This window comes from Larus michahellis, chromosome 1 (genome assembly GCF_964199755.1).
Source record: "Larus michahellis chromosome 1, bLarMic1.1, whole genome shotgun sequence".
In the NCBI taxonomy this organism is placed as follows: domain Eukaryota; kingdom Metazoa; phylum Chordata; class Aves; order Charadriiformes; family Laridae; genus Larus; species Larus michahellis.
In genome coordinates, this window is record NC_133896.1 from 204857049 (window position 1) to 204872749 (window position 15701).

General features: G+C 40.5%; 1 protein-coding gene across 9 annotated transcripts in view; it reads right to left on the reverse strand.

The window, feature by feature from the left end:
• ELMOD1 (ELMO domain containing 1) overlaps positions 1-15701 on the reverse strand; it is a 56013-nt gene that overhangs the window by 13024 nt on the left and 27288 nt on the right. For all 9 annotated transcript variants that reach the window (XM_074570341.1, XM_074570292.1, XM_074570283.1 and 6 more), the window contains exons 2-6: positions 15112-15207; positions 6685-6830; positions 6500-6528; positions 5208-5305; positions 805-934 (exon numbers count right to left, since the gene is read on the reverse strand). In XM_074570341.1, coding sequence (XP_074426442.1) covers positions 805-934; positions 5208-5305; positions 6500-6528; positions 6685-6830; positions 15112-15128 — 420 coding nt within the window. In that variant the 5' untranslated portion in view covers positions 15129-15207. The remainder of the gene's footprint in view (positions 1-804; positions 935-5207; positions 5306-6499; positions 6529-6684; positions 6831-15111; positions 15208-15701) is intronic.

Below are 15701 nucleotides of genomic sequence, written 5' to 3' on the forward strand. Positions count from 1 at the left end.
GTTGCCATTTCTCTGAAGCATCTTGCACTAGCTATGGTCAGAAACAGGATCAGAAGAAATACTGGGACTTGCTATTAGACTATGTTCCACCCCCTTTTTTCTCTCCTCAATTCCTTTCTAATATAAAAGCTCTCTAACTCTCCCTGTGGTTATGGTTTCAAGATCATCTTCCTGAAAAAATACTTTTATTCCTTGCTCCAATGCAAGGCTTTCCTGAAAGCACGAAGTAAGTAAAACCCATTTGGTATGGTTTTCAACACTCTGCATGCATTATCTAAAGACTGGTTTCATTTTGTTTTCATGTGAAAATGTATTTAGTAAAGATAAATGTTTAAGTCATCCTCTCCCACCCTTCCATCTCATACAATGAAAGCTAGAGGTTTGCTATTGGGATACACAGATAAGGTCTTCAAAAATAGAAGAAACTGAAGAAAAAAAAAAAATGTTTGTTCTGGTTAAGAGATAAAAATACCCTTCGCGTGTTGAAGAAAGGTATACTGAAGTAGGGTTATTTTTCCAGAGCTCGTAGCACAGAGCTGTTATCTCTAGTAAAAGCTGGGTATCATCCACTGCCTGGATATAGTCCAGCCAAGGGAAGTGCATTCGTCAACAGGGAGTGAGCTGCTTGCTTGGCAGGTCTTACATCCAGACCAAATTAACATGCTATACAGCCTTACCTTAAAAACAGGTACATGACGGAGGAAGGCGACAATATCTCTCGCTGTTTTAAAGAGGTTTATAAACCAGGCTGCTTGGAGTTCACATGAATAAAGGATGCCCTCTAAGCATCTCTTAAGCACCTACCTTCAGAAGCATTTCCTCATGTTGCGGATTCTCTGAATCGTACGGCTCTCTGCGCAGCTTTTCAACCTCTGCAATCAGATTTCTGTACCCCACAATCTGCAGCAGGCATGCCTGAAGAGATACTCCCAACCTGACGAGGGGAAAGGAGCCACATAATCCAACTCAATCGTGTATAGCCATGAAACAGCACTACTGCGTACATACCTATTTAATTCACATTAGTAATTTTACATCAATGAATTGGTAGTCTAACACATTAATTGCAATGTGAGAATTTCCAAGAGATCAATATTACATTAAACAAGGCCTTGTGAAATGCATAGTCTTATTTAGTGCCTTCCTTAGTTGATAACATTTGGGATTTTCTAAAACTTTGAACAGCGAGTTTTCACATTGAAATGTCAATGCCTGCAAGAAGCGCATCACTGAATCTTTCCTCTCATTCAAATGGCAGCTTCTCAAACAATGCCCTGAGACCAGACGTGTGAACTTAAAAGGGACGAGAGGGACAGGAAACTCAGCAAAAAGCTAAAAATATTAATTTTGCTTTCCTGCCACAAAAGCTAGCATAAAGAAGCCAAAAACCCAAAGCAATATAGTTCAAAGATCTGCCTTGAGGCAGCTTTTTTTTTTTTGTGTCTGATGTTAAGAATCACCATAATGGCTCTCTTTTTGTTACAATGCAGATTTTACATTTCCTTTTTACATTTCCTGATGCATCACTAACAAAAAAAACCCAAAACAAAACAATGCACCAAAAAGGAAAAAAAACGCCAAAAACCATAATAAAAAATAACCCCCCAAACCCTATCAAACATGTGGCTTCCAAGGCTTTAAGTTACAACAGCTTATTCACAGTTTTAGGTTGAGATTTTATAATATTAAATACAAGTTATGCAGTACACAGCTGCTGCACTCATAAGAATATTTAGATATACATATATGGGAATAAACCCTTTAATTTTTAATAATGTCTGAAATTATCTGAATGCCTAGTATGAATTTGGAGGCCACAGCAAAATCTGTACCCTCATTCCTTTGTGGAACACAGGCTGCACTGATATTAAGCTGCGCAGGTTCCTGATTTGTCTTGGTCGATATACTGAAACATTTTGTTTATTCCATAACACTGTTAAATTTTCTGAGCAGAAGGATTTTCACTGCTTATCTTTTGAGATTAATCTAAAGAATCAGAGATGTCATCATTAAGCCATTGCTCTTGCTGCAATTTTGTGTTATTTGTGGCTATAACCCTTTCAGAATAACCTCTGCAACGTTTTCCCTCCTTTGCTGTTTTTTTTTTTTTTTCTACATGCTTCACTTGCTTTACCCTACAGTTTTACAAAAAGGCTGCATTTCAAAGAAAGCTGAAAAGCCTGACAAGACTGCATGTGAATTGCTGTAGTACATCACAAAACCACAACCATAATGTTTTTAACTACTCTATAATCTCAGAATAGTTTGGAGCAGAACACAGCAGACTGGCAAAGCAGAACAATTTTATACTAAGAAAAATAAAATACATTTTTAAGTGCCAAGTTGCGCAACACGTATAAAGCAAGCCACGTTTGCACTTTATCTAAAGCCAGTCAAATGCTCTGTGCAATGTTATTTGGGGTGGGGAGGGTGGAATTAGTTTCCCCACTTTCCCTTTCATAAAGCTTTTGCTCACCTCCTTGCCAAACAGAGGATGGGAGCGAGCGAGCGGCAGATGCCCCACACCTCCTCCCTGCCACCCTTGTGCTGGTGGTGGCAGTTCTCAGAGCACAGGAGCAACCTGCCCGGTCTTGCACCCCCACCAGACTCAGCTCCATGTGCTCCACGAGATGGAGATGAGTCCAAAACTGGGAGTATTTCATAGGCTCCTTCCATAATTAGTGTAGACTGCACGTGTCACCACCTGGTTATTCAATCTACTTGCTCCCACCACTAAATTTACATCCTTATCTCAGGGGAATCAACAAAGTGAAATTAATGTGGGCCTCCTCCTCTTCAGGTCACCGCAGCCCACAGCCTTCAAGAACAGCTCAGTGCAACCCCCCCGGGATGCAAGTTCAGCTCTGCAAAGATGCTACATTAACAGAAATGACTGCATACAGATTTGCAGAAACACATAGAGTATGACACGTGTCCCCTTGTCCTTACCCCAGGAGATTTCAAGTCTCTACTACGCAAGGGAAGGCCAGAGCTTCCGAACAAGGCAGTCTGGATGCAGGTTGGTGAGGGTTTTTTTGTTTGTTTTGGGTTTGGTTTTGTTTGGTTGGTTGGGTTTTTTTGTTTGTTTCTTGTTTTTTTTTTTAATGTTCAAGAGTAGGCAAGCCAGTGGATTTTCCTTAATCCTGTCTAAAGAAATGGCTGACCTGCTTTTGCTTAAATTTCTCCAGAAGACTTTAGCACAAAGTAAATGGCTGGCATGTAAAACTTCAGTGCAGAGTCTTAAAGTTTAGCAGAACTATGATTAATTTAATATAAGGGGCAATTTAGTGGCAGGGTGTGTTTCTATGTATGTGGCACCACCCTGTACATCCCAGGCCTCCATTCCTCACTGTTTTGAAAAGATATTTCACCAGATTGGGGGGGTGGGGGGGAACGGGATGAAAGACTCAGTCCTGTAAAATGCTGAGTGCAAGGTTTTGAGTCCAAAAACAATTTAGCATTTTTTTCTGTGCTAAGTATATGAACACCACCTGGATTAAATAAAAAAAATACTTCAGGGATTTGGGTTTTTTGTTTGTTTTAAATATTAGAGCCAGATCACTCAAAGTATAACTTAAGGTTCAGGGGCCTGATTCAATCAAAGAGAACTCATTTGCACCTCTGCTCGCTCTCTCTGTTCTGGAAGACAGCATTTCTTTATAGGCCAAAGGCAATGCCATGAGGAGAATCAGATGGTGATCTCTGGCGTCACACAAAACTCTATTTTAATGAATTCCTTGTTTTTTCTTGGAATTATTCCACCCAGTTACCCAAGGGTCCAACACTGAGAAGTGAGTTGAATCAGCCTGATTGCTAACACTGCAGTTACCGATGTCCATGGGCCAGGCTCTGAGCCGTGCACATTTACATCCTGCAGTTTTTCCTCATATGTCACCCTCACTAATTTTGCCATCGCTGATTTTTTGTTGTTCTGAATTTCAGCTATCAGCATCCTGTGCAAGACAAGAGTACCAGAGCTGTGACACCCTCCTCAGATGGGCAGCCTCTCAGCATGGCCTCGCATCCACTTGAAGCAGCTGCTCTTTCATCACCCTCCCTTTGAAGGTCATGTGGGCAAGGTCCTGTGAACTGACAGCCCTGGAAAAGCCCTGGACCCACTCCCAGAAGAACTTCATAGGGCTCTATGAGAAGGTGGTGTCCTCTTTGTTTTGTTTCTCTTTTTTCTTCCTATCTTTAATGGTTGGGTCACCATTTTTTAATCCAGGTGGACAGTGGTCAGGTCCACAAGAGTTGTCTCTCAAGTCAGAGAGACACCCCATGTGCTCTGTTTCCTTTATGATCAGTGAAGCCTCATTTTAAAACTACCCTATTACGGTCCTTTTCACTGGGGGGTAGGGCTTGGGCATCATGACTGTAATGAGACCAAAACATTTATATTTTTCCAACTGAGCTTTTGTTTTTTTATTGTTGCAGCAAGATCTTGAGACCACCTTACCAGTTGATGCCGCTGACCCCTTAAAGAAAAGTAGCTATCAATGTATGGATGCCCATTTTTGATTATGTACATCTATTTCAAATTTGGGATGAGGAGTGAACCTCAGACTGATCACCTGAATAATACAGCCCTCAACATTTCTCCCACCGATTCCTGACCAAGAGGTAAGGCAACCACAAAAGTATTACCACTTACTCTTGAAATACACGCGTGTAGGTTTAATGGTTTATTGTCAGTCTCTTCTTACCACTAACATGTATCAGCTGTGTTGTATCCTTAAAATTTGTGTTTGGATAATTCAAAGCAGTTTTAAAATGTAAACCAGCATACCATTTATATCAGTGACAACGGGATGATTTCTTCCCTACTCAAAAGACCGCATACAGCCTTGGTAAGAAGCCATTACTGTCACTGCCAGGACCACCTGCTTTGGTGGGTGGTATTTTATCCCTGGGGAAGTGGCCCCCATAAATCAATGCATCAACAATATACTAAGACAGCATGATTCAGGAAGCAGCTAGATAAAGAGAACCAGGACTTGCCTATTACAGTCACCATTAAAGATCATTCATTTTTCCATCAGCTTTTAGACAGAAAAGCTTAAGCTGTAGTTCTATGCTGAGAGACAGAATTCATCTTCAAATTGCGTGCCACAATAAATATGGAGAACCAGTTCTCCATGGACCTGGGCACTGAAAAAAAAAATAAATCAATAATTCCCATTTGTTTTGTAGGGAAACCATGAACTTACTGTGGATTTATATCTGGATTAATCCTTTTCAGCTCCATGATGTCATCTATAGTTTTTTCAATAGCATCAGGGTGAACACTTACTGAAGTTTGCAGACGCTAAAAAGAGGTTTTAAACACATATTAATTCTTATGAAAGCTATTACTCTATAGAAGGTAACACAAATTTGATACCCAAAAGCTTCTAGAGCCCAGAGGATCCAATTTAATGTATATATATATACACACACTCATTTCCAGTCTGTTCAACCCTCCTTCCCCATGCCCTTACACTCAGTCTATTGCATTTCTGCAGCAGCTGCCAGTGAAGATAATCTGCACTGAAGCCTTTGATCAAGAAGCAGCTTCAGACCATCTGCCTAATTAAACTGGAATTCCTAGCCTTCATTTGACACCCCTTCTCCCAACACGTTGCAGTACCACAGCAAAACATTTTTCCTTTCTCTTGCATGTCATTGCACTTTGTAGAGATGTTCCTGGAAGTTCAGTATTCAAAAAAAATCAGTGTGCCTTCCAAAAAATTAAAGAGGTCGAACTTTCTGGTGCTTTGTCTCAAACCTATACGATTGCTTAAATGCAAGTTTTTAAATAAGATTCTGCCTTTCTGTTTGTGCTAGAAGTGTATTTGGAAGCACTGTGCTGAACTATGAACTACGCAACATCGTTTTTGCTGATGCTGAGGTAAATTTTTCAACATCACTGATTTTCATACCAAAGAGAAATGAATGGCTGAATGATGCTATTTAACATATACACAAATGCTTTATGAGAAGAATTTAGGTTAGCACAACCAGTGCTGCAGCGAAAGGAAGACATGACAGAGGCTCTTCTCCATTGATGTATTTAAAAGGAGAGCAGAGAACAAAGGTGTCTTGGCTAAGTACTGCTGCCTTTGGCCCCTTTTATCCCTGCTTTCCAGACAAAAAAGCCTTGAGGTGTAAAGTGTGTAAGTGACTGACTGCAGATTACAGAAATTCTAGGACAGGATGAGGAATCAAGCCAAGAAATCCCAAATTACAACACATCACCATTGTCACCTCCACCATGACCTGTTGCCCCCTTAATTCCATCAGTGCCACAGCGTACCTGCCCCTGGAGTACAGGGCACTCTCCCTGACTTTGCAAGACCACCTGCTATTGCAGACACAAGACCCTCTTCAGTAGAAGATGAATTTAATGCAAAAATCAAATCAAACCCTAAAGTGATTTTTTTGTGGCCAGCAAACAACATACTGAACAAACCAACTGCACAGGACACAATATAAAAGGTGAATGGTGGTATCTTTCACTCACCTTACTTTTTGAACCTTTCAGTGATGCCTCTGTAAGAGAACAGTATTTGAAAGCATCAAGTCAGACAAGCTAAGTTTATATTGGATTCATTTAACAATATATTTATTTATAAGAATTAAGTCATACTATTTTTAGCACACGCAGAAAGGTACAAAGGCATGCAGAACTACGTATTTTGCAGTTACCTATTTTCATAGTTCTGGCAGCTCCAGGTTTGGTATTGTAACAGATCCTTTGCAATTCACAGCGACCTGTTAGCTTCCTGACCACGAATTTCAGGCAGCGCCACAAGCATTTGCAGTAGAAGTACAGGCATACCTGGACAAACATCCTGGCAAAAAAAAGAAGCCTGGAAATAAGAGTCTTGAGCAGAGTTTGTTTCAACACGGTCACCACCCAAACAGAAGATACTTCCTCACCCCAAATTCCCATAGCCTGAGGTCACCTTTAAAGCAAAACCAGCATTTGCACTGCAAACTTTTATCCTGGTGTTAAATCATGTTTTTTAGTCTCACCCAACAACAACAAAAAAAAAAAAACCACACACAAAGCATCGTAACTGGAAGCACAAAACAAATCAGCTCCATCGTTCTCAAAACAGTATTTCTAGAAAGCTCTTTGCCTCCCTAAAATAAAAGGCCATATAGTTCTTATTAATGCTTTGGGGAAACAGGACTACATGAGAAGGAAGCACAGCTCACCCTGCTATCATGGCTGCTGAGGATCCAGGGAGCCACCATACCCTGGCTTAGCTTTGCCTCTGCACCCAGCTGCTCCAAGCAGAGTGGCTGGTTATCCTGGCAAACATGAATCAACACTCCTGTCAGGTCCCCGAGTGACAATTAAGGAAACCAAAGCTTCCCTCCTTCCGGAGAGAAGGTGTTTAAGAACCTGTCCTGAGGACTGGCAGTTCTTCTCAATATCAGCTTTTATACACCACTGATGCTGCACAATTTCTCAAAGTACAGAACAGACAATAAGCCAAAAAAGCCCTTATTTAGATACTGCATGCAGTTTTGAGCCCCAGTGATACAAGACAGACTTTGACAAACTGGATGGGTTTCAGTGGAAGGCCCCAAGATGGTAGAGCTGGAGCACAAGCCCTGCAAGGAGAGGCTGGGAGAGCTGGGCTTGTTCCGCTTGGAGCAGAGACAGCTTCAGGGGGACCTAACAGCAGCCCCCAGTGCCTGTGGAAAGATCATGGAGGAGACAGAGCTGGGCCCTTCACTGCGGTACAGGGCAGGAAGCCAAGGAACAACAGTCATAAACTGAAACATAAGAGACTCAGTCTAGATATAAGAAGCAGCTTTTTCCCCATGAGGACAGTCAGGTAATGGCACAGGTTGCCCAGAGAGGCTGTGCAGTCTCCCTCCTCAGAGACTTTAAACCCTGAGTCAAAAAGCCTTGAGCAGCCCAGTGTGACCTCAGAGCTGACCTGCTGCGCACAGGAGGTTGGACCAGAGACCTACTGAGGTCCCTCCCAGCCTGAACTATCCTGTGATCCCACGAAAGCCAGAAAAAGGCTGCGTACATGAGAAACACTCAATTTTAAAGTTTGTTATAATTGCAGCTGCTACCAAAGCCCACATTCTGCTACCACAGTTATGTAATACAGCCCAAAACCAGATTCCATGGGCTACAACGTATTTGGACACAATTTAGCTTTCTTGTTTCTGCAGCTATAAAGGCACAGATCCTGCCATGTTATTCAACTGTTACCCCCGTGCGGTGCACTGGGATTTGAGGGGTAGGGCAGGATCTACCCAGGGTCCTTGGGTTCAGAAGCACATCTCAGAAAAGGCAAGTCACAAAGATCTGACAGCAGGAACATTGCCATCTGGACACAGTTCTCGGCAACTGGCTTTAGGTGGCCCTGCCAGAGCAGGAGGGGTGAACTAGATGACCTACAGAGGTCCCTTCCAACCTCAAGCTCTCTGTGATTATATTTTATGATTGTATTATGGGAAAACATCAATACAGCTTTGATATGCTAGCTTGCCATTAAATGGTCAAAAAGAATTTGGTCCATTATATTCTAAGCCTGTCTGTATGTGTACTCATCATTAGCCCATTATATCCCTCACATGCTGCTGATGCTTTCAAAGGACATTTATTTATTAGGAGACTCTATATTATCCTTTTCAATGGAGTGCAGTGGTTATTCTGAAATACTGAATTCCAGATACTCAAATCAGTTATAACTTTAATAAAGCTTAAAGAGCTCCATCACTTTCTAAAAACATTCTGAAGGGCATGGTGTAGAAGGACATTCAGGGAAGGGAAGATACGTTAATGTCCACACAGGAGTTTAATCTGCTTTATGTTCACTTTAGCTTAATCTCCTTTGAAGGAGGATTAAGCTAAGGGAACTAAAGACATTTTAGGTCTAAATGGAGAGCATCCACACGAGTATTTAACATGCTTTAAAAGCATCCACTTTATCTTCACACTTTTTGTTAATTCACTTAACACTCCCAAACGCCTGCATGCAGGCAACCCCCTTGTCTTTATGCAACAGGAAGCCTCTATTTTAGACACAAAGTGAAACCTGAAGAATGAGGAATCACTCCCACACTGGAATCAAGTTTTCGACAAGCAAAAAAGTTTCAGCTGCTGACACTGAAATATTTGGGGCCCCCCTTCCCCACAAGAGTGCCAGAACACACTACTGTGAGGAGTTTGCATGTGCTTCACAGCAGGTGATCACCTTCAGTATTAAGAACAAGACCAGTTACAAAAAAGGCAAGTCTATCATCAGCAAAGGAGACATTCTTTAAGTTTCCAACAGTCAGTAGTGTAAGTCAATTAAAGAGTCAGTCTCATATAAAGTCAACTAATGACTCCAATTGCAGCGTTTAATAATTGCCTGAAAAACTTCACAGGCTAGCATTGGGCATTTTGTTTTTCTACTAGACATTTAATATCAGCCTTCACAGATTTGACTAGTCCATCACCCCTGAAGAATCCAAAATACAACCTATAGCCGTCCCTCAGCCTTCTCAGCACACCCCGGCTCTGTACTCAGGCTGAAGGTCCAGACAAATGAATACAAGAGATCAATGCCAAACTGGAAGGTGGAGTGTGGTAAAACAAAGTTCTGTGTTTTCACCACACATTTGTAGTAGAAATTAGTTCCTTACTTCTGGCCTGCTTTTTTTCCAAAGGTTAGGTCTCTACTGGAGCAACCCAAAGAGCCCATTTATATGAAAGAAGGGAAGACAGACTCACTTAACTTCATGTAACAGCCCATGTAAGACTTCTTTCTAATGAACAAGATAGCTCCCATAAGACCACACGTCTTTTAAGAAAGCTGATGCCTACACTTAATTGCCTTCAGGGCTGAAACATCACAATCTATTTCATTACTCAAAACCTTGTTTCTTACTGTATTGTGTGATGTGGATAAGTTTCAGAGGGCAGGGGGAAGGTGTTAGGTGTATTTGAATTATATCTTGCTGCCATTAGACTCAACGACAGATTTGCAAATCAAAGGAAAAACCTCTAAATGGGGTAGAATTAAATGGTTGCAACCACCTTCCCCACTAAAGTTTTGCTTTGGCGGTGGTTTGCACAAAAGTTAACTACTAAAAATGCATCTACAAAATACGTCACTACAGCAAGCAAACACTGTATCTGTGATTAATTAAAATATACTTAGCAGCTATTACTAATAAAGCAAACAAACACTAGTTTTGACTAGGTAGCTAATAGAAGAAAGTCATCCTTTGTGGATACCTTCAATTTTCTACTACTCATCCATCTCAAGCTTACAACAGTTGAAATCTTCCATTTGTAACATGAACAGCATAAAAAGTAACACAAGTTTGTTTGTTTGTTTTTTTTCCAAAGAGTTGTCCTCTATAAAAGGGAGTTCTTGCTTGGAGAAGTCCTGTAATAAAAGCACACTGGTGATTAAATAAGACAAGTTGTATGCTAGCTGCTATGCACTTCAGTTCATGTAAGCAAAGTGGAGACACTGGCAGCTACAAAACAAAAACATAGTGCATCTTGAACAAGAACCCACACGGAAGTGTAGCGTGAGCTGTCTGTCTGACTACAGCACAGTGGCAATAACTTCTGGTTTGTTTCAGAGTCCAATTCCAAACCTCCTCTCTGCTCTTCTCTTCTCTGTTTTTGTGCTGTTTCCCCCCCCACCCCAGCTTGCCTTTGCAGGTTTTCTCAGCACAGAAAATATTGTGTTTCACCAGTAACTTGTGTAGTCATGTACAGCAATACTTCAGATCCTGAGGTGAGCTTTAAGAACAGAAGTACGGCAGAAACTAAGGTGTTCCTCAGAGACTTGCTCTCTACTCCTCCCCATCCCAATACAAGCTCCTTCTCCTCCTGTATTACATGCAGCTGTATGGACATACAGGTTTTGTGTTTGTACACGCAAAATACATTACAAGAGTTCATATGAACATTTATTCAGGTAAAACAAAGAAAAAACTACATAAGATGCTAACGTACACAGGCCCAACCAACAGGCAGTTGCCAAGGATGCTGTATGAGTGGAAACACATGCAGCCACCCTCCCACGAGAAGTCAGGATTACATGTTCCCAGTCGTTGATGTCAATCACTTGGACATCAGAAGCTACCTGTTAGCTCCTGAGCAATACCAATGCGACCCAGCATAGTTCTCCCAACTTGGATCACAGAAGGGGTCACTGAACTCCGAGATTAATGCTACAGAAAAATGTACTTGTTACTTGGGTTCCAAGAAAGAAAAAAAAAAATCAAAACAAAAAAAATATTCTGAAATAAATAAGTACTCCCTTGCATGTCTGGAAGATACTTACAGAATACTACTGAGTGCTTAAAGCTACCACAACAGCCTCATGTGCCACAGAAAAGCAGTTTTCTTCTGTGTAATTAGCAAACATCAGATAAGGGCTGGTATATGCATTTATTTCACCACTCCTTCTTCCTTGCTCTTCTGCTTCTTTTTCATATTTTCCCTGCTGTATGTCACTCTGCTTCTCATCTCTAATTTTCTGCCAAGAACAGCTTCAACCAAAAAAAGAATTAGGCAATCAGTACCTTCCAAGGACTATCAGGAACCCTGCAAAACCAAGCAAGCAACCGATCCATATCGGCAATAATGGGGCTCAGCAGAGATGCCGGAGAGCTCTCTTCCATGAGGGCATGGATGAAGAAAGAGGGTTCTACAACCAGTAGGATCCTTGCAAGACAGAGAATTTTAGAGCCCAAAAGAGCGCAAAGTAAGAGTACCACCGCTGCACTCACAACACTTCTATTCTCCACAGCATGTGCTGCCCTGCCTGCGGTAAAAGAGCAAGCAACAGAACTGAGCACGTTGTTTCACACCCTGACTTTACAAAGGAAAGGACAGAAGTGGTTCTCAACACGGGATTACAAGGTTTGCCCTTGACTAGCCAAACTGATGTTCTGTCAGTGTGACGGGAATGGCAAACGTGGTGGTTACTAGAATTTACATCTCTCTCCAATGACAGTATGTCATCACAATTTCATGAAATTTTCACCTTTAAATAAAAAGCCAGACTGGTTCTAGGCCAGCCTTCTCCATGATAAATAGGCAGAAGGAAGATTGAGAAAGGTTTCCAAAGTTGTCCAATATTTCTGTGAAGCCCTTTCCTGTGTAAGGCATGTTCACCTAAATAGCAAGATGTTTGTATAATGCAACATACGGTATTTCATTGCCATGAAAGGAAGCAGAGGTTAATTACTGTGTAACATTTTTAAAACTAATAACATAGAAGGTGCTTATTTCCTCCCCCTGCTAATTTTAGAACCTTAGTATTTTCAGAGCTAGTAACAAACAGAACAAATGCTTTGGGTAAAATGAAAACTTCAATGAGATACCCAATGCTAGTGACTGGACTTAAAATGGTGGGAAAAAAGCAAGCAAAAACCAACAAATAAAGCCCCCAAATCCACTAGTTTAAAAGAACGAAACAAAAGCCACTGCATCTATTACATATTGTTTTCTTTCCTGTGTGTCTTGTTTTAGGTCTTATGAATAGGAAAGACTCTCACACAACTATTTTTCCTGAAGGACATCCTCAGCTCAGAGAGGAAAACATTACACATCAATATTTCCTTCCTGAGAATTCTGATTACAGCTTAAGAAGTCAAGGACGCACAAGTTAGTTAAGGATGACAAGCTGCCCAAATAGGCGAGTAAGCAAGTGATACTACCCTGTTAGAAGCCAATTAACTTGACTATCTTTGGTTTATTTGTATAACTTACAGTCTGTATACAAGGTCAACCAAGTAGTAACGTACCAATCACTGTTTCTGACATAGGCAAACCTGCTATTAGCTCCTTTAAAACACAAGAAATTTTTTTCACTCTGTGCCTTTGCAGACTTGACAACTGAAATCCACCTTATCTCTCCATTTAGACATGAAAGCAAGTCACCGTGGCAACTAAGGAAGACATAAGAGTAGTTTTTAACAGCAGCTTTCCACACTTTCCCTGCTTTTGCTTTTTGCCGACTTCATTTTCATTTTATCTGATGTGACTCCAGTAAGACAGAACTTATGCTTAAAATCTGCTAGTGCTTACAGACTGTTTTGCAGTAGATCAAGAGAAAGTGTCAAGTTTCTAGGTTTTATTGAAAAAACCTAAGTGTCTGCTACAGTGGATTTTCCAAGTTGTTATTATTTCAGATGTTTAAGATAAGTTACAGTCAAAGTGGAAGTGTCACTGACAGACTCCTCAAAACCCCTTTACAAAAAAAGAAAGCACTGAAAGATGAAATATTTCACTGAAAGATGGTTTTATTATTTCATAAGTAATATTTCAGGCTTTCGGAATAATTCATATCAGAGCAAGTTGAGAAAGAAAATAAACCTAGAACAACCTAAAACCCCTTTTCATTTAGACATCACCTTGGATGGAGAAATACGAGCATAAGAGTCCTGTAGTTTGCTGGCCAACAGCACTCCCCTGAATTTAGGGATTTAGTTATTTCAAGTACTGTACTGTCTGTTTTAAAAAAAAGAAAAAAAAAAAAGAAAAATCTTCTCCTTTCCCTGGAAAGCAGCAGCTGTTGAAAGCAGGTAGATGAAAAGCCAATTCTGTTACATTAAAGATCCCCCAGTCTAAAAATTATATTCTTACAAAAGATCTAGATGTCAAAGTACCCGATGTGTGTAAGCACAGCCCCTTTCTTTGCTATTCAGATGTGCAACACAGTCCTGGGAAAGGCAGGATTAGAGAAAGTAATTCATATGGAGAAATGAGACTGCACAAGCAAGCAATTTAATTTAGGACTTATTTTGAAGTTTTGCAATTGTTCAAATGCTGTAGGACTTCAGTTGATTAAAAGCAGTCTTACTATATGGCACAACATGTATCTTCTTGTATCTTTTTATCGTCTCAATGGCTGGACTTTGTGTTAGAAATGTACTATGAGACACATTTTTTTAAGTTTTGTAAAGGGAAAAAACACGGCAGTGATATTAGCTAAGCTAGTTGTGAACCATCAGGTCACTGGACCATTATCAATGGAGTTGGTGGAAGACCTGGGAATATCCAGGATCTGGGCCACGGAGCTGCAGGGGCCAATCCTTTCCCTCCTGACTGGAGCTTATCAGGGTGGGGAGCACACTAACACTTAGCCTAATTGCTCATTAAATCTTAGCTGTCTTTTGTGGGTGTTAGCAAATACTTTTAACCTGTGTGTATCCTGCTTACAGAGTACTTTTGCATCTGGCTCAAGATACTAAAGGAAACTGACCCAAACACTGCACAGAAATGCTTAAGCCAAGGCTGGTTTGGCAGCAAAATCATTACAGATGATCAGCCTAGAGGTAACGATGCTGATATCCACACTGTATAAGATTCCTTGCTATAAACAGTCTAAAAAGATAGAAAAATATAGTGACAGATGCTCTATACAGAAGCATATGCTTCAGCCCTCTCGAAAAGGTTTTTCCCATCCAGACAGAATATAATTTCTTTGGTTTATGCACAAATTAAGCTCTTGATCTGTGATAGCTTCTAGGAGTGCTCAACTCTCTCCACTGACTACAGAACAAAGACAACATGGGCTTTCTGCACCTACAGCTGGTGTCCGAAAGTCCCCCATTCTACCCTTGGTTCATAGAGAAATAACTGCAAGTCATATGTAAGAGCAAGCAATAGACGTTTCTTCCTGAATTGAGCACAATTGGCCTCAAAAACACTTGCACGTCTTCACCAAGCGTCTCCCCTTCTCTGCTTTCCCAAACAACACCCCAAAAATTCATACAGCAGACAAGAGTTGGGAAGAAAAAAAACAAAAGCAACTGCAACGTTTTTCAAGCACTGTTCTATGTTACTTTTTCTCCTATTTTCCTGACATATCAGGCACTACTGATTTGATACATCACTGCTCCGATCCCATGAGACAGTTCCCACATTCTTTGCTTCTATAGAGAACTGAGAAGGAAATTTTAAATTAAAAAAGTTTTAATTAAATATTGAAATCTAGGTGAACAGAAAGCAATCTAGTATAAACTAGTTTACATCTTCTGTACTACTGGTAATAGCTAAAACACTTAACCTCACTGCAACATAGCAGTAACTATTTAACTATTTTAAGTTAATTGAACACTTTTGAAAAAATAAAGAAGAGTTACCTCAAGAAGTGCTTCATGATGACAGTTTGGTTTGTGTGGCTGGAGCCGTAATCTGTTGATCACTGATGACCTCTTTTTTTGCAGGTGATATCAGTGCTGTAGAAACAGAATTGAGAAGTATTTACTAACAAGAAAAAAAATAAGTGGTACTTCAGTTTTCTAAATTGCTCTTGAAACAAAACTTCTATAGAAATACACGGGGAAGATTTAAGAAGTCGCATGTCAGTAAAAACAAAACGGAAAAGCATAGTTTGTTCACACTCTTCAGCCTGAGCACATACTTTGACCAGACTACTATCCATGTCTCTTTTCAGAAGAGTACAAAATTTGATTAAGAGCACAGAATTAAGTGAGAAAACTTGAAGAAAAATCTAGACAATTTCAAACACCTCTTGTGTTCTTCAAACACATGTCTGGTTCACATCAGCTTCCAAGTGGCAGCTTCGAGACACTCAGCTTGCTCTGCTGTTAAAAGTCCTCTCTTCCCTAGAATTTGCAACAGCACTTGGAGACCTCAGGTAAAAGTAGCATGTAAGCAAAGAGCTACTACTGGGTCCTGATTTAATTCACTATAGGAGATGTCAGGTAAT